Source organism: Mustela putorius, unplaced genomic scaffold (genome assembly GCF_011764305.1).
Source record: "Mustela putorius furo isolate JIRA1106 unplaced genomic scaffold, ASM1176430v1.1 tig00001012_pilon_pilon_pilon, whole genome shotgun sequence".
Classification (NCBI taxonomy): domain Eukaryota; kingdom Metazoa; phylum Chordata; class Mammalia; order Carnivora; family Mustelidae; genus Mustela; species Mustela putorius.
In genome coordinates, this window is record NW_025421531.1 from 6,004,434 (window position 1) to 6,026,594 (window position 22,161).

The following is a 22,161-nucleotide window of genomic DNA, read 5'->3' on the forward strand; positions in this document are numbered from 1 at the left end:
AGCATGGTAGGCTTTTTAAAAACAAGGTTGACAGATAAAAGACCAGTCAGGACCCCAGGCAAGAGGTCCTGCATGCATGGTCAATCCTAGGGCCTGGGCCCAGCAACAAGGAGAGCTTGAATACAGCTGTAGGGGTAAGACCCCCAGAACTCGGGGAGCAACAGCTGCAGAAGGAAAGAAGAGGCAACCGAGGCAGTCTCTTGGTTCCTGGTTTGGGGGACTGGGGTGACAGCCACACAATGAGAGTAAAACCATGTCGGAAAAGCAAACGAACATGATGGACCATATCAGGTACCATTTGGACCAGAGCCATCAGGAGAAACCCTCCTGGAAACAATTTCTTATTGTCCGAAAGGCCAAATGGGAGGAGACTACCCAATGAGAACCTAGCTCAGGATGACTTTCCTTTGGGGAAGCACAGTGGACCTTTTCCACAGGAAGATAAGGTTCAAGAGTGCCCTTCCTGGATACTGCCCCTCCACAGGCAGAACTTCCCACTCCCTCTTTTTCTACTCCCCCCGGTCTCAGGCTGACTTGTATCTACCCAGCACACACAGGTACTGGGTGTCCTTGGGGTGAGTGGGGGTGGACAGGAAGGGGAAGCATGAAAGCAGAAGAAGGCCAGAAGGAACAAAACACAATGTACAATCCAGCAGTTGGCTAAAACGTACTCCTTGGATCCTTTCTCCACTCTCCATAAGGACAACCACATCCCCCTTCCTTGACCACACAACAGAATTCAATGCGGGCGAGACCCCCATCAGGCTGCTTGAGCCCACACAGCCATGTATCCTGCCTCAGCCAGACAAGAGGGTTCTGGGATGAAATGAAATTCCAGCTCCTCCCAGGATAAGTAAGTTCAGGGATCGGAGACAAGACTGACGTGCAGGCCCCCGCCCCAGGAAAGAATGCCAAGTCGCTTTGAGTAGAAGTTGCAGAGGATGGCTGGCAGGAGTCCTGACTTTGGTGGGGAGACTGTGAGGACAGGCAGGTCCAAATCTGCAGAATCACAGATTCTATTAGAGGACCTGGTGCTGTAACCCAATGTACGTAAGAGAATAGAGGACACCGGGGACCAAGATGGACAGTCAGTGTGGACACTGCCTAAGGATTCTCAGGTCCTCCTCCCCTGATCTTTTCCTCAACAGTGTAGAAATAACCAAAACTCTAGAGTGGCTTCTTCAAGGAGGAGTCACTAAATCATTACCTTCCTGTCATCCCAAGGGCAGACAGACAAAATGTTAGTATTGGAGGAGCCAAGGGGACCTGTGGCTTCTATCCACTGCCCAGATTCTTTTCCAAGACTGCCTCACAAACATCATACAGAAAGAGATACGAGGAAGGGTCTACAGTTAGAACAGCTTGCTCGAGCATCCTCCCCACACGTTCTCAATCTTGGCCTTTAAAAACATCTCTTCTAAAGTTTTACGTTCTTTTTTTGATCTGAATCTGGCTCAAGTTTACTGTGTGGAAGTAAATACGTGAGTCTTTAAAAGTGAATTCACTCCTTTAATGTGAGATTATTTGGTGGGGTAAGAGACAAATCAAGAGGGATGACTCAGCCTCACTCTTCAGGGAACAATGGGGAGAGAAAACTCTGAGCCTCACCATCTAATTCTTCTCTACCCAGGTACCCAAGCCTCCTCGCTCAAAGGGGAGAATAGGACAGAGAAAAATATCCTGCAGCCACTATCAATTATCTGTAATAACAGAAAGTAAGAAAGGAAAACAAGTCAATCAGAGAAAGACAATCACCGTATCATCTCACTCATATGTGGAATTTAAGAAACACAACAGAAGATCACAGGGGAAGAGAGGAAAAAATAAAACAAGATGAAATCAGAGAGGGAGACTAATCGTAAGAGACTCTTAACCACAGGAAACAACCTGAGGGCTGCTGGAGGGAGATGAAGGGACGGGGTCACTGGGTGACGGCCACAAGGAGGGCACGCGATGTAAGGCGCACTGGGTGTTAGAGAAAACCGATGAATCACTGACCTCTACCTCTGAAACTAATAATACACTATATGTTAATTAATTGAATTTAAACTTTAAAAAAAAAAACAGATTAAGCAAGAGATTAGAAAAAATGAAACCCCTGGAACATTACAGATTCTCGTTTCAGCCAAGAATTCCCATCTACTCTCTCATTCTGACTTCAAATACACACACACACACACAGAGCTGTAGCCAGACCTGCATTTCCTGGCTCCCGCCATCCGTGGACACTTTGTATCAGAAACCAGGGGAAGCAGTCAAAAGATGGGCATAAAAGAGAAAATGAGGTGGTCAGGGGCCTGGATCGTTCCTACAAAGGAGCTTGAGAATTGATACCCTCGGGCAAAGAGGAGCCTGGGTGAAGGGGAGTTACTTTGTGTCTGATGCTGAAATAGTCCACAGCTGCTTGTTTTTGAGGAAATGTGAGGCACCCGCTGGCTTCTTCAATCACTAGCAAGGCACTCAGCCCTGTCCCAAGCCTCAGAGTTAGGCACTGCGTGATCAAGGAGCAAAATCTCCTTTTAAAGACAATTTGAGCACAGCTGACTAAAGCAAAGGGTGAATCTGATAGTGGGAAACATGTGCTCCTAGACCAAAGAGCAATTATCTGGGGATTTCTGGGGATTTGGATAAGCCACACTCCCCTTCCCACTCAAAAGTGAATTCCCAATAACCTTGGATCAGCAAGGCTCTCAAGACTCCTACTGCCAACTGGGATGCTGCACTGAAAACCCAGCTAGAATCTGCCAGAAGCTCCCAATGGGAGAGCACATCCAAGAAGAAACGACAAGTCAGAAGAACAATCCAGCGACATGGGAGAGTATCTTCCTAGACTCGATCCTTGCAGCCAGAGCTGCAGTTTATAGACTTACAATGAACAAGGCCTGGGCAGCTCTCAAGCTCTTCCACCATAAACTGACGAATATAAAATTTGACCTTGTCCTAAGTAGAGTGCTCCACTCAAAGGAGGCCAGGGGCACAGTGACATAACAGGAGGGAGGGTCCAAATATATCTGTCGTGGCACTGGAAATGGACAAACTTATAAAGTCATGTCTTGGAGAAGGCTTTAAGCGATCACTAGCAGCATTCCTACAGGGAGTACTGAAGCATACGTGCGTGTGTGCTTGTAAGCATGAGTGTGTGCGTGCGTGTGTGTGCACCCAAACACTCATCAGCAAGGAAATGCATCACTGACTCAGGTTAAATGACGTAGAGCATATTTTTTCCTGGACAATAAACCGAGGCGAATCTCACTGCCTCACTTTGATTGATGGCCTCGTTCATTTCCCGAGAGCCGAATGCAGAAGCCTCGGCGGCACGTGAGGCGTGCTCTCTGCTGAGGATGGCTTTCCTACTAAACAACATTTGCGTGTCACCCAAAGACCTTCCAGAGGTGGCAAGAGGCAAGCAGCCTGATTCAACCAACCTGCAGACTCTTTACATTTTTAAGACAAAACTTAAAAACAAAGACAAATGGCAAAATATCTAATGGCCTTTAATTGTTTATGAGTTTATTCAATTAAAGAAGCAAAGTGCTTTTCTAGAGGGTAGCAGGGTGATACTTAATCACGAGTCGGTCTTTCACCGTGGAATCACTATCATACTGAGAAATCCTCAAGCTAGAATCCAGAAATCAGAGAATCACAAACCCGCAGGAAAAAGAAGAGATTGCAGGAGGCTGGGGTGCTCTTCGAGAAACTTTACACCTGCTGCCGTCTTGAAACCAAGAGGAAGGCTGCAATTGATTTGCTGGGTTATCAGACAGTTAAAAGGAAAAATATGATGAAAACTATGATGACAGTTATACACAGTGTTGTGCTCTGAACTTTATAAATGCAGGCCTCCAGAAGTGCTAGAGGACACAGCCCAGGAGGGGATCCACATCACGCTTTTTTATTTCCTCCTATTAGGCACAATTAATAATCACAATGTTGTCACATCCCCATTTGGCTTCTCCCTGGACTCCACTCAGATCTCTCTGGTGCATCTCGGGAAACCTTAAGGAGCATGGTTCTCAGGGAGCTGGAAAATCAGCCACAGGCCCTAGAAGCACTACAGCTAAGGGGAGCTACAGCCTCCAGGTTACCTCATGTGCACGCTGGGGAAGAGGGACAGAAGAGAGCGCTGGGACGCCCCCGAATCCCACACCTCCGGGAATAACATGCCACCTCGTGTGTATCTGATTAGCTCAAGCTCTTCAAGAGTACCGTCGTCCTCGAAATTCTAAGCCCTTTCCTTCCTTGGCCCCCAGTGTTATTTAAAGAATACATGCCTGTGATACAGCTGAAGTGAGCACTACCATCTGCAGGTTGATTAAATGACCCATATGCAAATGTCACTCAAGACCCTGGCCTCATTAATACCAAGCTTCCAATGAATTCACCAGCCAAGACTTAACTCAATCAACCACAGAGGCAGAGATATGTTAAAATCTACTTTAACAATCTTGAGATACAAGAAGTCAATCATATTTAACAAAGTTTACATACAAATAAGATGAATGTAGCCATGGACTGCCTCATTTCGGTGACCGGCATCTATCCGGGGGACCCCAGAAAAGAAGCTGCTGCTACCAGAGGTGCCCACCTCCCTTCTTCTGTCTAATCATTACTGGAAAGGGTTAATCTAAAAAGGTATAAAACTGATTCAAATGCTTTCCTAAACAAAGCTTTTTTCCCCTCTCTTCTTCCCCCTTAATATATTCCAGAATGATACGATGCTTTACCCGATACAAATTAAAGTTTAAATCTTGATCTTTGGGCAGAGATTGCCTTGGCAACCTCAAATTCTCTGGAAGGGGGGGGTCACACCACAGGAATAAAAAAAAAAAAAAAAAAACACAGTGCATAAATATAAGCGCACAATCAGAATTACACACCTTTACATGAATCATCCTCAATTGGCTGTTTGAAAGCTGTTATGTCACTGAAAGTGCAAAGGAATAAAACCACTTTATCCTGTTCATTTCGAATTGGAGCAATTTTCACAAAGAACCACACAGGCGTCCCTGAAAGAAATATCAAAAGGTTGGTCAGTAATTTGCATTCTCACATGAGGGGCTCTGAAAAAAAAAAAAGACTTGGGAATGAATAGGTACAAATAATTTCTCATTCTTAAATGGTTTCATTTCTTCAGGGGCTGGGATGTCGTACTGTGAATTCCTCTTCTTGCTAGGATAAGAAACTTTCAGTGACCATTTGGCAGGGATTTTCTTCTGGTTCCAATATTTTATAAATGTAGGTCTTTTAACCCTTGCAAAAGGATTAGAAAATGGGTTGAAAAATCCCTTCTGATCTTATGGAAAGTCACTAAGGTATAGAAACCTAAATACTTACCTTAGACCATGCCGTAGGTAAGTAAAGAGCAGGGACCAGGACAGGCATTGCCAACCACGGCTGGCAGACCACGGCAAACTCGAATTTCCATTGCTAAAGGGCCCCAGTGTCCAAATCCAGTTTGGGCATCTATCAATTTGACTCACATGCTCAATCAACCACGGACCAAAAGCTATATTTCTAAGTCTCTCGATTCCCAAAATAAAAACCCAAAAGGTCTAAAAAGCAATGAGCAAATGACAACACACTGAAGAAAGAAGAGAACCACCGCGATCCTTCTCCCAGCAAAGACTCCCTCAAAAAGGGAGGTTCCTGTGTGGCTTCGGGCTGTGTTTACATTAGTGCTTTACAGAGCTCAACCACTGTGTTTCCAATTCCGATCCTAATTCCTGAGTGAAAATGGGATAAATGAGCTCTTCCAAAGCACTGCCCTAATCCACACAAGGAGAAGGTGGGCAGGACTCATCTAACTTCTCAGGGAGGGCACCCACTCAGGTGTCAACCACTAACTACACAAAGTCAGTGCCTGGCTTCCAAAACAGAATTAGGGAAAACAAATATTTTCTATCTATAGAGGACATTCTAGCCAGCCACACCAAATAATTCTGTGATGCAAAATTAAATGAGACACAAAGAAACGTAAGTTCTTCCCTATCTAGTTCTCATATCCCCTTAAACAGCATCTGGGATATAAGGACTCAACGATTTGCTGAATTTTGCAGAACTGGGATAATACTTTATATGCTACTTTCTAACCACTTTCAGTTTAAAATACATTAAGTATTTCTCCATGCTAAGAATTAGAGAAACTTCCTGGGGCACCTGGGTGGATCAGTTGGTTAAACATCTGTCTTGGACTCAAGTCATGATCCCAGGGTTCTGGGATTTAGCCCCACCTCCCTCCCTTGGGTTTCCTAATCAGCAGGGAGCTTGCTTCTCTCTCTCTCTCTCTCTCTCTCTCTGTCACTCCTTCTGTTTGTGCACTCTCTCTCTCTCTGCCTGTCAAACAAATAAATATTTTACAAAAAGAAGTAGAGAAGCTTCCTATATACCAGGCATTGTGTTCAGCATTTTACATATATTATTTTATTTTAAGATAGTAAGCAAACAACTCACTGAATCTTGGGAGATGGAAATAAATCCCCAAGAAGTATCTCTGGGCCTCTCTGCGGGCAATCACGGCAAACTCTACCTCATACAACAACATGGCCAGACAGACATCTGACTGACATGAGGATTAGCCAATCCAACTCAACAATACCCAGCTTACACATCTGGTATCCCACTTACTCACATGGAAGGATAAATAACCATAAAAATATATAGTCAAACAGGCAGCAAATGGATCAGATGGGAATATATTCTCCTTACATCTTCATTATCTATACATTCATCCATAGTTAATTTTATTCCTCTGTTGATTTTCTGTTCCATAATTTTCAGCTGCCAGTTTCTGGGTGCTCTTAGAAGACAAACAGGTTATAATGTCACCCTATGAAAAAAGTGTTTTGAAAGAAAAATCCACTATACCAAAAATCACACATAGCCTTCCAAAATCAGGAAGAATATGGCCTTTGAATCACCTACTGTTTTTGAAAGGTCTCTATTACTATTCTTCCAGTTCCCTGCTCAGAAACTATGGGATTTTAAACCATTTTCAATTAAACAACAGAAAACTCAAAGCGTCACACCAATTGAACTTACACACCCACAGCTCTCCCTTACATCCTATAGCGGTAAGACAAAAAGCAAACAAATCAAAACACCATTTTCTTTCTGCTCTTTCTTTCTGCTCAGATGGTAAACCAGAAAATGCTGCTAATTTATCAAACCTGTAAGGAATGAGAGGCGAGGCCCCCCCACTCATGAGCTCTAACCCAAGGGCTTCATCTTTTGTTGGATCCCTGGAACCATTAACCCAGCTGCCACCTATGGGCCACCCACTGTACTTATCAGCTGGGCCCCATGCCTGTGAACTTTTCCGGCTGGGACTGTGCCATCTCATCTTCATATTCCATTTATGGCTCCTGGGGTTGATGACATTACCCACACCTCCCAGATCATGAGAGCCCACTCTGTTTGTCATGGTGGAAGGCCTTTTTCATTTTACTGCAGTTCAAGCTCATCTTGAACTCCCCCCTCCCCTACTTCTAGAGGTCAATCTATTTAAAACTGTGCACTTCTCTCCACCAAACTGAGCCCAATGCTTCCTCCAAAAATGCTGCCTGATTAAACATGTGCTATTCCGATCATTTCTTTTCAGGCAATAAATATGAATCTTATACCAAAATACATATAGCCAAGATGCCTTAGAGCACGTGTCTAATTGATCCGTTGGGCTTCCTGAGGGAGGGAACCTCCTTCTCCCTGATCTGGTATCTCCTCATGGACAGACAGACTTCAAAGGAACTCCCAAGTCTTTTCTCTAGGTTGGTAATTCAGAGGACATATGTAGCTCAACCACTTCTCTTCATCTGCTTTCTTAGAGATGAATCCCCACCCTGCTCTGCTTCCCCATTCTAAAGACGTTAGGGGAGAACTCAAAATGGTAGGGTGATGACCGATAGGAGAAGCCTGCGGTTCTCCAGTGCTACCTGTGTTGGGTGCAGAAGTCTGATTCTAGGACTCACTTTTGGAAACTTTACTTGTCCACAGACATAAACTATGTTCTCTAGGATCAGCTTTGCTGGTCTTAAAGGGGATATTTTAACCTCCATTTGCCTGAGTCCTGAATCTCTCTCAATTGCTTCTGGTAACAGGCAAGGAAGGAAAGGACTATGTGAGGGCTCCCTTTAAACCTTAACAATGGAGGGCTCTTTCCTTAAATAGACTGTAATTCACTCTGGGGCAGGAGATCTGAGGTTTCTCTGTCTCATGACCCTGCACCCTTATGTAGTACAAGGTTATGCATTGGGTTACATGAGGTTATTATAACAGTCAACTCCAGAAGGTGTCATTTTAGAGTTGGAAAACTCAACACCCTTGGAGGGGCAGGTACTCTAGGGATACCTGCTGAGTTCCAAAGAAATAAATCCTACTTCCAGTGTCTTCAGAGTCACTCAGACCTGCCTCTCTCACAAATTAGCATTCCCTATACAATCTAGGAAATCAAGCATAATTGGCTTAAATATTCATTTCTGAAATTCTTTCAAAGGAGAACATGAATCCCAGCTACTTGGCACAGACCAGTAATCTCAACCTTCTACTCTTTAAAAAAAAAAAAATAGATTTATGTATTTATTTGACAGACAAGATCACAAGCAGGCAAAGAGGCAGGCGGGGGTGGGGGGGGGGCTGAGAGGCAGGCCCCCCACCAAGCAGACATCCTGATGCAGGGCTCGATCCCAGGACCCTGAGACCATTAACTGAAGCCAAAGGCAGAGGTTCCAACCCACTGAGCCACCCAGGCACCCCTCAACCTTCTACTCTTAAGAGCAAAGCATTTTTAACTAGTGAAACATTACTCAAAGTCTCAAAATATGAAACAGGTGCTTCCAATGAACATAGAGTTCCCAGTACCTGGAGCCCTCACTCAGCTTCTCTTCCACCCGTCTGGATGCCCCCAAGAACAGTCAGGAGCCTTTTGGCTCCATTCAGATATAGACCTGCCCAGAGGCAGAGGCCAGGACAGATGGCCTCCAGGGATCTCTCTGAGAGCCTGGGTTCTGGACTATAATTAATTTCACCATGATACAAGATACACCACGATACAAGAGAGGCAATCCAAGCACAAATATTCACACATACGGACACAAAATCAGGAAGATGAGGTTAAAATTCTGCCACTGCACCCAAGTGCCTACAGTGGGCAAATAGAGAAAAGCAAGTATGTGATGTCCTGTTTCTGCAAAAAGGACAAAGGGTGAATGATAAAGGAAGATCAATGCACAAATCTGGGGAAAACATAGCAAAGGCTGATGGCAAAGGCGGTTGCTGCTGGGACAGAAGGTCTTTCCTAGCGGAGGGTACCAGTGGAGGGACAGCTACAGGTCAGGCTCTGCCTCCCGCTCATTCTGTGATTCTCATGCTCACAAGCTGCCTCCGGTCATCTAGTATTGACCCTGACAACTTGACATGGCCATGGGGTTTCTCAACCCTAGCAGTCAGATAACAGAAAAGCAAGGCTCAGGAATATAAAAGATTTATTTGGCCTCCTTTAGGCTTCCTCCTACCCTGGGCCTCCTCCCAAGTACTCTCTGTAACAGAGAGTAAGAGGCAGCCAGGTATCCAGGCCATATTCAACACCAATGGAACTGATGACCATATCACTGATTCATGGGAATGGATGTATGTACTGGGCCATTCAGATGACAGGTCGAGAAAGGACTGGGGAATGGCTGCCTCCCCTAAGAAACAGACTGGTTGGTCTCAGGTTACCTTCACTGAGACAAATGACAAGTACAGAGAATCTGAGAGAGCTCCAGGGAGAAGCAGTAGCCGCTGGCCAATAGGACATCTCACTGGGAACCTCAAATCCCCGGGTTGAACCCTATCTCTTAGTTTACTGTATGCCTTGGCCATGTCAACTTAACCTCTTAGAACTGGTTTTTTCATTTGCAAAATGGGGATAAGACCTACTTTAGACTCAGTAAAATATATGTGTGTCTGATACATTCCTCTGTTCCTTTTATATTCCTCAACTATAAGACTGAAATGTTCGATCTTACCTCACAGGGGTGTTTGGATGACTTAAAAGAGAATGTATTTCAAGGTGTTTAATGAAACTCCAGAGCTGCCTCTACCTGTTCTGAGGAAGAGGGATGGTCTCAGACATGGGAAAACTAGAAAAATCAATGCCTAAGCCTCAACTTAATTAAAATGTGACTGAAAACCAAAACAAAGTGCGAAACCTAAATAAATGAAGAGAGGTACATTGTTTGTAGATGAAAAGATTCAATTTTGTAACATGTCAACCTCCCCGTTTAATATATAAATTTAATGCAATTTCAATCAGAATCTCAATTGTTCTTTTTTTGTTTGTTTTTCTTGGAGTTTGATGAATTGATATTCAACTCAAGTAGAAAAATGAAGGTAGAAGAACAGCCAAGAAAACTTAGAAATTTTTTGAAAGAAAAATAGTAACAAGGACTACCTACCATCACTGACCCTTGAATAAAACGCAATTGAGTTGCACATGTACAAAAAAATGGATTGTTTTTCTTTTTAGAAAGAGAATTTTATTTGGAATGAAAATACAGAGCCTATCACTTCTACTTCCTCTGGGGGGAGGAGTCAAGATGGCGGAGAAGTAGCAGGCTGAGACTACTTCAGCTAGCCGGAGATCAGCTAGATAGCTTATCTAAAGATTGCAAACACCTGAAAATCCATCGGCAGATCAAAGAGAAGAACAGCAATTCTGGAAACAGAAAAACAACCACTTTCTGAAAGGTAGGACCGGCGGAGAAGTGAATCCAAAGCGACGGGAAGATAGACCCTGGGGGGAGGGGCCGGCTCACGGCAAGCGGCGGAGCAACGGCGCACAAAATCAGGACTTTTAAAAGTCTGTTCCGCTGAGGGACATCACTCCAGAGGCTACCGGGGGCAAAGCCCACGCGGGGTCAGCATGGCCTCAGGTCCCGCAGGGTCACAGAAGGATCGGGGGTGTCTGAGTGTCACAAAGCTTGCGGGTATTGGAACGGGAAAGCCGGCTACAGAGACAGAGCCGACAGTAAGCTCACAGCTCGGTGTTACCTTGAACCAGTCGCAGGCTCAGTGAGCTCAGAGCGCGGCCGGAGGTCAGGCAGACAGGAGTGACTGGGCGCTGTTCTCTGAGGGCGCACTGAGGAGTGCGGCCCTGGGCTCTCGGCTTCTCCAGGCCGGAGACCAGGAGGCCGCCATTTGTATTCCTGTCCTCCGGAACTCTACGGAAAGCGCTCAGGGAACAAAAGCTCCTGAAAGCAAACCCGAGCAGATTACTCACCCGGCCCAAGGTAAGGGCGGTGTAATTCCGCCTGGAGCAAAAACACTTGAGAATCACTACAACAGGCCCCTCCCCCAGAAGATCAACAAGAAATCCAGCTGAGGCCGAGGCCAAGTTCACCTACCAAGGAGTGCCGTCTCAATACCAAGGAGAGCAGCAGAATTCCAGAGGAGGAGAAAGCCAAGCATGGAACTCATGGCTTTTTCCCTGTGATTTTTTTTAGTCTTGCAGTTAATTTAATTTTTTTCTTTTTCATTTTTTATTTTTTTTTTCTCGCCTTCGGGTAAAATTTTTTTTCTTAACTTTTACCTTTTTCTTTTTTAATGTATTTTAACTAGTTTATCTAATATATATATTTTTTCTTTTTTATATTTTTCTTATGTGTTTTTTTTTAATTCTTTTTTTTCTTTTTTTTTTTCTTTTTTCTTTCTTCCTTTTTGAACCTGTTTTTATCCCCTTTCTCCCCCCTCACAATTTGGGATCTCTTCTAATTTGGTTAAAGCATATTTTCCCGGGGTTGTTGCCACCCTTTTAGTATTTTACTTGCTCCTTCATATACTCTTATCTGGACAAAATGACAAGACGGAAAAATTCAACACAAAAAAAAGAACAAGAGGCAGTACCGAAGGCTAGGGACCTAATCAATACAGACATTGGTAATATGTCAGATCTAGAGTTCAGAATGACAATTCTCAAGGTTCTAGCCGGGCTCGAAAAAGGCATGGAAGATATTAGAGAAACCCTCTCGAGAGATATAAAAGCCCTTTCTGGAGAAATAAAAGAACTAAAATCTAACCAAGTTGAAATCAAAAAAGCTATTAATGAGGTGCAATCAAAAATGGAGGCTCTCACTGCTAGGATAAATGAGGCAGAAGAAAGAATTAGTGATATAGAAGACCAAATGATAGAGAATAAAGAAGCTGAGCAAAAGAGGAACAAACAGCTACTGGACCACGAGGGGAGAATTCGAGAGATAAGTGACACCATAAGACAAAACAACATTAGAATAATTGGGATTCCAGAAGAAGAAGAAAGAGAGAGAGGAGCAGAAGGTATACTGGAGAGAATTATTGGGGAGAATTTCCCCAATATGGCAAAGGGAACGAGCATCAAAATTCAGGAGGTTCAGAGAACGCCCCTCAAAATCAATAAGAATAGGCCCACACCCCGTCACCTAATAGTAAAATTTACAAGTCTCAGTGACAAAGAGAAAATCCTGAAAGCAGCCCGGGAAAAGAAGTCTGTAACATACAATGGTAAAAATATTAGATTGGCAGCAGACTTATCCACAGAGACCTGGCAGGCCAGAAAGAGCTGGCATATTTTCAGAGCACTAAACGAGAAAAACATGCAGCCAAGAATACTTTATCCAGCTAGACTATCACTGAAAATAGAAGGAGAGATTAAAAGCTTCCAGGACAAACAAAAACTGAAAGAATTTGCAAATACCAAACCAGCTCTACAGGAAATATTGAAAGGGGTCCTCTAAGCAAAGAGAGAGCCTACAAGTGGTAGATCAGAAAGGAACAGAGACCATATACAGTAACAGTCACCTTACAGGCAATACAATGGCACTAAATTCATATCTCTCAATAGTTACCCTGAATGTTAATGGGCTAAATGCCCCTGTCAAAAGACACAGGGTATCAGAATGGATAAAAAAACAAAACCCATCTATATGTTGCCTCCAAGAAACTCATTTTAAGCCCGAAGACACCACCAGATTTAAAGTGAGGGGGTGGAAAAGAATTTACCATGCTAATGGACATCAGAAGAAAGGAGGAGTGGCAATCCTTAAATCAGATCAATTAGATTTTAAGCCAAAGACTATAATAAGAGATGAGGAAGGACACTATATCATACTCAAAGGGTCTGTCCAACAACAAGATTTAACAATTTTAAATATCTATGCCCCCAACGTGGGAGCAGCCAACTATATAAACCAATTAATAACAAAATCAAAGAAACACACCAACAATAACACAATAATAGTAGGGGACTTTAACACTCCCCTCACTGAAATGGACAGATCATCCAAGCAAAAGATCAGCAAGGAAATAAAGGCCTTAAACGACACACTGGACCAGATGGACATCACAGATATATTCAGAACATTTCATCCCAAAGCAACAGAATACACATTCTTCTCTAGTGCACATGGAACATTCTCCAGAATAGATCACATCTTCGGTCCTAAATCAGGACTCAACTGGTATCAAAAGATTGGGATCATTCCCTGCATATTTTCAGACCACAATGCTCTAAAGCTAGAACTCAACCACAAAAGGAAGTTTGGAAAGAACCCAAATACATGGAGACTAAACAGCATCCTTCTAAAGAATGAATGGGTCAACCGAGAAATTAAAAAAGAATTGAAAAAAAACATGGAAACAAATGATAATGAAAATACAACGGTTCAGAATCTGTGGGACACAACAAAGGCAGTCCTGAGAGGAAAATATATAGCGGTACAAGCCTTTCTCAAGAAACAAGAAAGGTCTCAGGTACACAACCTAACCCTACACCTAAAGGAGCTGGAGAAAGAACAAGAAAGAAACCCTAAGCCCAGCAGAAGAAGAGAAATCATAAAGAGCAGAGCAGAAATCAATGAAATAGAAACCAAAAAAACAATAGAACAAATCAACAAAACTAGAAGCTGGCTCTTTGAAAGGATTAATAAAATTGATAAACCCCTGGCCCAACTTATCAAAAAGAAAAGAGAAAGGACCCAAATAAATAAAATCATGAATGAAAGAGGAGCGATCACAACTAACACCAAAGAAATACAAACAATTATAAGAACATACTATGAGCAACCAGCATCCAGATGGCCAACAGACACATGAAAAAGTGCTCCATATCACTCGGCATCAGGGAAATACAAATCAAAACCACAGTGAGATATCACCTCACACCAGGCAGAATGGCTAAAATAAACAAGTCAGGAAATGACAGATGCTGGTGAGGATGCGGAGAAAGGGGAACCCTCCTACACTGTTGGTGGGAATGCAAGCTGGTGCAGCCACTCTGGAAAACAGCATGGAGGTTCCTCAAAATGTTGAAAATAGAACTGCCCTATGACCCAGCAATTGCACTATTGGGTATTTACCCTAAAGATACAAACGTAGTGATCCAAAGGGGCACGTGCACCCGAATGTTTATAGCAGCAATGTCCACAATAGCCAAACTATGGAAAGAACCTAGCTGTCCATCAACAGATGAATGGATCAAGAAGATGTGGTATATACACACAATGGAATACTATGCAGCCATCAAAAGAAATGAAATCTTGCCATTTGCAACAACATGGATGGAACTAGAGCATATCATGCTTAGCGAAATAAGTCAAACAGAGAAAGACAACTATCATATGATCTCCCTGATATGAGGAAGTGGTGATGCAACATGGGGGCTTAAGTGGGTAGGAGAAGAATAAATGAAACAAGATGGGATTGGGAGGGAGACAAACCATAAGTGACTCTTAATCTCACAAAACAAACTGAAGGTTGCTGGGGGGAGGGGGTTTGGGAGAAGGGAGTGGGATTATGGACATTGGGGAGGGTATGTGCTTTGGTGAGTGCTGTGAAGTGTGTAAACCTGGTAATTCACAGACCTGTACCCCTGGGGATAAAAATATATGTTTATAAAAAATGAAAAATTTAAAAAAAAAGAATACAGTATATAAGGGGGGCCTGGGTGGCTCAGTGGGTTAAGCCTCTGCCTTCGGCTCGGGTCATGATCCCAGGGTCCTGGGATCAAGCCCCGCATCGGGCTCTCTGCTCAGCGGGAAGTCTGCTTCCCTCTCTGTCTCTGCCTGCCTCTCTGCCTACTTGTGATCTCTGTCTGTCAAATAAATAAATAAAATCTTTAAAAAAAAAAAAGAATATGGTATATAATACATATAAAATTCAAAAATACGTGCTAACTATTTATGATACTGGTAAGGCTTCCAGTCAATGGTAGGCTATGAGTAGTTCAGATGGGTGGAGTCAAAAGTTAAACCCAGACTTTCTCCTGTGGGGGCGGGGGGGGGATGGACAGACTACTGACATCCTTAACTTTGCCTTGTTCAAAGGTCAACTGTACAGTAACTAAGAGCCATTGGCACTGCCCTAAAACAAACAACAGTGAAAACAACAATATCATTTATTAAGTGCTTACAGTGGGGCCCAGTCCTGACACATTATGGCTAACTTCTCACATCAACTCTGTGGCATGGAATTGTGTCTGCATTATCCCCCATTTAAATATGGGAAACCCCAGTGGAGAGCATTTTAATCAGACTCACATAGCTAATAAGTTACAAAAGGGCTCCTGGAAAAGGAGAGGAGAGAAACAACTTCATGAATGTGGGAGAATCTAGCATCTAAGAAAAGGACAATTTCAAACTGAAAGGGAATAGCTGGATTCTTTAATGCACTGTACTGAGACCATGTACTGAGACAATACGCTGTACTGAGACAATGTAAATAAGCAATATGGAAAATAAATGAAGTTAAACTGCGATGTCACATAACACACACACACACACAAAAATCCAACAAATTCCAAATGATTTAATGTTTTTAAATAGTCTAACAGAACATAAAAGTATCAGAAGGAAAAAGTGAAGAATATTTTCATGAGTTTAGGTAAAGAGAAGAGCTTCTCAAACAGTATATAAAGCTCAGAACCCTAAGGGAAAACGGAGCCATAATTTTTTTACTTTATAAATGGTATTTAGAAAGTCTAATTAAAAATAAAAACGTTCTGGTGTGCCTGGGTGGCTCAGTGGCTTAAGCCTCTGCCTTTGGCTCAGGTCGTGATGTCAGGGTCCTGGGATCCAGCTGAGCATCCTGCTGGGCGCTCTGCTCATCAGGGAGCTTGCTTTCACCCACCCCCTCCCCCCCGTCTCTTTGCCTGCTTGTTATCTCTATCTCTGTCAAAAAAATAAATAAAATCTTAAAAAGAAAAAAGAAAAACATTTTAAATAGAAATGTTTTTCAACATAGAATCACTATCCCTCACATATAAATAGCTCCTAGCACTGAATAAGTAAAATATGTTGGTTTTCCTATCGGATTTGCCTCCACAACTAGATTGTAACCTCCTCAAAGGAGGTTTCTCCTTTCTTATACCTGGATCTCATAGGCCTTTGGTAGGTAATCAATGAGTATCGTGCTGGAAGGTTCTTCTTGCTGGCCTGGACAATGGCAGGAAAAGGCTTTTCCTGTACTCCTTTGTTACAGAAGCTGACCCAGAGGTCCCAAACAGGAGGTGCCCGCCATGCCACAAATGGTGGAGTCAGTCACCTGCCTCGGACCATTAGCCAGAGAGTGTCCTGCTTTCTCTCAAAACTGACACTCATGATATCCTTGTTTGAAAAATGGAAAAAACAAATTGATTAGCACAAGAGTGACCACCTAAATATTTACTGAATGAGTTTGTTAATGATGACTGTCACCCATGTATGAGTTAAGGAATGATATGAACCACATAGCATTACTAAAATGCCCAGTTGTTGGTTTTTTGTTTTTGTTTTTGTTTTTTTAATTTGTCGGAGAGAGAGCGAGAACACAAGCAGGCAGAGTGGCAGGTAGAGGCAGAGAGAGAAACAGGCTCCCCGCTGAGCAAGGAGCCCAATGCGGGCCTCGATACCAAGACCCTGGGATCAGGACCTAAGCTGAAGGCAGCGGCTTAACCAACTGAGCCACCCAGGACTCCCAATGCCCAGGTTTCTTCATCAGACTGGCTAACAGATAGAAAGAAACCTTTCAAATCATCCGTCCTTCCAGATACTTAATAGTACTCCACACACTCATTCCAAAGCACACCAGTAAGACTTTTGCTAATTACCCTCATCCACCCAAAGGCAGGACAAACATTTATGCTTATCAAGAGTCTTTCTACGAAATTGTCCTTGCAAATACTACCAAATAATGGGAAAGAGGAAAACTTAATTTATTAAGAGTTTATTAAAAAAAATTGGGAGGAAAATCACTGGAATTAATAGAAGATATGAGTGAAGAAACTGAACAATTCACATAAAAAGGGTAATTTTAAATGGATAGTAAATAGGAAAAAGTACTTCAGTCTCACTAGCATGAAAAACACGCATTAAACAACAAAAAAAGTCCAACTGTAGGCAGTTTGACATTTGAATGTTCTACTGTTTGGTGTTGGTGTAGCACAATGAGTCAGACACTCGAAACCTGTTAATGAATTTGGGAATCAGTTCATTTCTGAAATACTGTTTGGCAAAACATCTCGGGAACCTCAGTTCCTATTCTCTGACATGGTAATTCTCAACTTCTAGGAAATACTTCAGAATCCCAATAAATATATTTACATGAAGATACTACCTTCAGCTCTGTGTTTAATAAAGTTTAGAGCCTCATAAATATCCAACAGTGGAGGAACTATAAATGAATTCTTTCTAAATTATATTTATGGGGGATTTTAATGAGGAGGATATTTTTATGATAAAAGATTAAATACACATATGACTTCAAGTTGCATACATATCAAAATCTCAATTATGTAACATGTGTAAGTCAAAACCTAAAAGGAAACACCGAAAAGTTTATAGCATAGTAAAATTGCTGTGAGTCTTTGAGGTGGGTGGTTGTTTTCCTTCCCATGTTCGTGTATTCTCCATAGTAAAAATGATTCAATTTAGAAGTCAGAAAAAAAAATTATTTTAGAGGATGACATGTCACATTTTAAAATCTCAACAGGAGTGCCTTTCCTCCATGAGATCCTATACAGCTTCAAAATGCTGAAAGTTTCAGTCTATTGAACTAGATGTTCTGAAAGCAGGAGCAAACTCTGCCTCCTCCCTTGCTCCCTCCTCCCGCCCATGTCTGCTCCATCTGCTCAGTCTGCTGCAGGTGATTTCCGATGTGTGTCGAAGTCCTAGAAGCCCCGCTTTGGGTCTCTTGGGGCTTCAGTGCATTTCATCCGCCTGAGCTGCTCTTTTCCCTTCCCTCTGCCTAACTCCCACATCTTCAGTTTCTACATGGATTTGCTCTCTGCTGGGAAAACTTGTTTTCCTGACCTTCTACATTAGAACTCAATGATCCTCTCCAAAGGGTGTCACCATCAAAACACTTACAGCTGTGTGCTGTGGAATAGATGCTGCCCCACCGCTGCTACAGGGGCAAAGGCTGGGCTTCATTTCACAACCACATCCCTAGCGGAAGTCTGTGTCTGACACAGAGTAGTGGGTCAATAAAAAGCAATTAAAAAACAAAACAAAACAAAAAGCATAGGGACACCTGAGTGGCTCAGTGGGTTAAGCATCAGCCCACGGCTCAGGTCATGATCTTTGGGTCCTGGGATCGAGTCCTGCATCAGGCTCCCTGCTCAGTGGGGACTCTACTTCTCCCTCTGCCTCTGTCCTTCCCCCCCAACTTGTGCTCTCTCTTTCTCAAATAAATAAATAGAATCTTTTTTTTTTTTAAGCACAGAATTCAGTGTAAATGTAAAATTCTCAGGCTTAATATATAATTTAAAATTTCTAAATTCCTTAGGATAGGATGGGATATGGAGGTCCTAGGAAGAAACAAACATTATTGGCATCAATTTCATGCTTCCGGTTTTCCGTTCAGGCTTAACCTTGTATGGAATTCCCACTAGCTTTCTAGACATCGTTGTGTAAATCAGAAAGAGAAGTTCCTCCTCAGCACAGAGGTAAGGCTAGGCTATGGTGTATGGAGGATTCAGGAAGCAAACCGTAAGTTGGTTTCTAATTGTCCTCTATTCAGCGAATAGCCTCCACAACCATACACGGTGGCCCTGCCTTCACTCACAGCCTTGGAAGAATAGCCAGGACACTGGAAACCAAGTCCTGGCTCCACGTGACCTTGAATTAGGAATTTAACTTCTTATACAATGGGCATAAATAACATCAGCCATGTCTACTTCATGGGGCTTCAAGAATCAACATTTTAAAATAGATGGAGTCCTATTTTCCACAATGTTTATTTTCTCAAGCCAAAGGGTAAGGAAAAAATTGCATATGACCACAATTACTCTGGAAAATTCTTTCCCACCACCCAGAAGTAGAACCCCCATCCCAAGGCTGACATGCTGCCCTAGAGACTAGCATACATCTCTCAATACCCCTCCCACAACCTCAAAGCAGGAAAGAGATGCTAGTTCTTTGTAGAACATTAGTAGAACCAATTGGCTTACATGCATGGGCCAGGTCTGCCTCAAGTACAGAACGTCAGCTGTTAAGAATCACCTTCAAGGCAACGAGACACTCATAAATACAAGGTCTCAGCCCCAGAGGCAGCTGCAGGAACAGCAGCTTCTCCTCCCCCATTGCACACTTCCTCTGGGGTACACGCTCCCTAACAGGTACAGCAAATGAAATCACTGACTCAATTTAAATTAAGTTTCCTCTTCTCTCGCTTTGGTGCCAAACACATATAATTTCAGAAAGTTAAATGCATAGTCTAATGAAGCTTAAAAACTCTAAAGCAAAATATAAATGCAAAGCATTATTTTTGTGACACACCTATCCAATTAGTATGCCGTGTCAAGGGGAAATCCAACTGCTCAGTATACAAAGCTCACAGGGTAGAAAACCTAGAACTTACTCCATTAGCTTGGGGCACATGGACAGGGCCCCTCCTCCCCACAAAAAGGCATGTGTGCTCCTGGTAAGAGCTGGTGCTCTGGGTTGTGGTCACCATGGTAGAGGACCAGCACAGAGCCATTCAGTCTTTCCCCCTGTTCCTCTCCTGCCAGGAGGAACTCAACCTGCTGGGTGAAGAAGGGGGATAGAACAAGACTCCATGCGAGTGTGAAAGCCTCAGAACCAACCCTCTTGGCTTAGCTGATGCCTCGAGCCAGTCTCTCAGATCAACATTAGCTCACGGCACCAAGCAAACAGCGCTCTCAGCTGTCTGCTCCAACAGTCCAGACTGAATCTCCAGCTCCTTCCAGAAAAAACGTGTGCCCTTGGGGCGCCTGGGTGGTTCAGTGGGTTAAAGCCTCTGCCTTCAGCTCAAGTCATGATCAAGAGTCCTGGAATCAAGCCCCGCATCAGGCTCTCTGCTCAGTGGGGAGCCTGCTTCCCCCTCTCTTTCTGCCTGCCTCTCTGCCTACTCATGATCTCTGTCTGTCAAATAAATAAATAAAATCTTAAAAAAGAAAAAAGTGTGCCTTTTGCTTTCCAGAGCCAAATGTATCACTCTGAATATGCCACCAAGAGAAACACGTAATCTCATGGGCTATCTGGGCCACTCTGGAAACATTCTATTGAATCTATGAGCTGCCATTCAATCCTACATATAAAGAACAGAAAGCTTTACAGACAAAATCATTTTCTAAAACCAAAACTCAGCACTATTAGACATCTCTGGAACCTGCTATGGCCATATACCCCACTGTCTCATACTTCCAACACAGCTCGTCTCCATTCGATAGGAAACCTCAGGAGGGAAAAGTGAGTTTTATACCTGTGTACGGCTATTGACCAAAATTCGTCATTAACATACTCCATGGAAGTAACTGTAGCCAAAACAAATACAAATTCACAATCTACTCTGAATATTAATACCATCTCTAACAGAAAAGTAAGGTCATGAGGAGAAGAAAATTTTATTCAGAAACTATATTTTTTTAATTCCACTATAATTAACATACAGGATTATATTCATTTCAGGTGTACAACATGGTGGTTCAACAATTCTATACGATACTCAGTACTCATCCAGATACGTGTGCTCTTAATCTCCTTCCCCAACAGGGCATCTACTGGGGTCACCTGCTGTGCTAGGTACTGTGGAGGACGGACTCAAAGATGATCTGGCCAGAGTCACTGTCCCATGTCTTCCTTTCCCCCAAGAAGCCTTAAAGTCTACAAGTGCTTGCAGCTAGCAGCTCACCATAAGTAAACCAATAAGGAAAACATTACCTTGGCAGAAAAAGAGATCGAGTTCTTTTTTTTAAGATTTTATTTTTAAGTAATCTCTGCACCCAACATCAGGGTCAATTTTATAACCTCAAGATCAAGAGCCATGTGCTCTATTGACTGAGCCAGCCAGGTGCCCCAAGATCAAGAAGTCTTAATTAGGCGGCACCTAGATGGCTCAGTCGGATAAGAATCTGCCTTTGCTTCGGTCATGATCCCAGGGTGCTGGGATGGAGCCCCATGTCTGGCTCCCTGCTCAGCGGGAAGACTGCTTCTCCCTAACCCTCTGTCCCCTACTTATGCTCTCTCTCAAATAAATAAAATCTTGGGGAAAAAAAAAGAGTTCCATAAAGAAGAGTGTAACTCAGCAAACTATACCATTTATCCCAACATACACAATAGCCTCATGAAACAACATTTAGCTGGTGGGGGAGAAGAAGATGCAAGACAACAGAGGAAGGGCACTTCTTTTACTATGTATGGCAAGCACATAAAGGTATGGTTCGGAATGGTTTGAATACTCACTGTTCTTCTTGTACATCAAAATTTCAAAGGAATTCATCTCATAGTTCTCAAACGTTTGCCGCACCTTTTCAATTGTGTCTTTATCGGTCAGCTCCCCATACATAAAACTGCAAATCAACCAAAAAGCTCAAGTTAGTTTAACAAATATTGAGTATTGTACCAGCACATGTTAAACATCTGTCCTATACCTAGCACTGTGCTATGTGGAATGAACACACACACACTTAATGAAAACCTTCACGATCGGGAGACTCTTAATCTCAAAAACCAAACTGAGGGTTGCTAGGGGATGGGGGTGGAGGAGGGATGGGGTGGCTGGGTGATGGGATACTGGGAAAGGTATATGCTTTGTAAGTGCTGTGAAATGTGTGAGCCTGATGACTCAAAGACCTGTACCCCTGGGGCAAATAGTACATTATATGTTAATAAAAATAATTAAATTAAAAAAAATTTTTTAAGACTTACTGATACACCAGCA

General features: G+C 42.9%; 1 protein-coding gene across 2 annotated transcripts in view; it reads right to left on the bottom strand.

Annotated features, from left to right (window-relative positions):
• The window catches only part of KCNH1 (potassium voltage-gated channel subfamily H member 1), a 381,772-nt gene that overhangs the window by 327,201 nt on the left and 32,410 nt on the right, over positions 1–22,161 (bottom strand). For both annotated transcript variants that reach the window (XM_004775315.3, XM_004775314.3), the window contains exons 3-4: positions 21,684–21,790; positions 4,878–5,006 (exon numbers count right to left, since the gene is read on the bottom strand). In XM_004775315.3, coding sequence (XP_004775372.1) covers positions 4,878–5,006; positions 21,684–21,790 — 236 coding nt within the window. The remainder of the gene's footprint in view (positions 1–4,877; positions 5,007–21,683; positions 21,791–22,161) is intronic.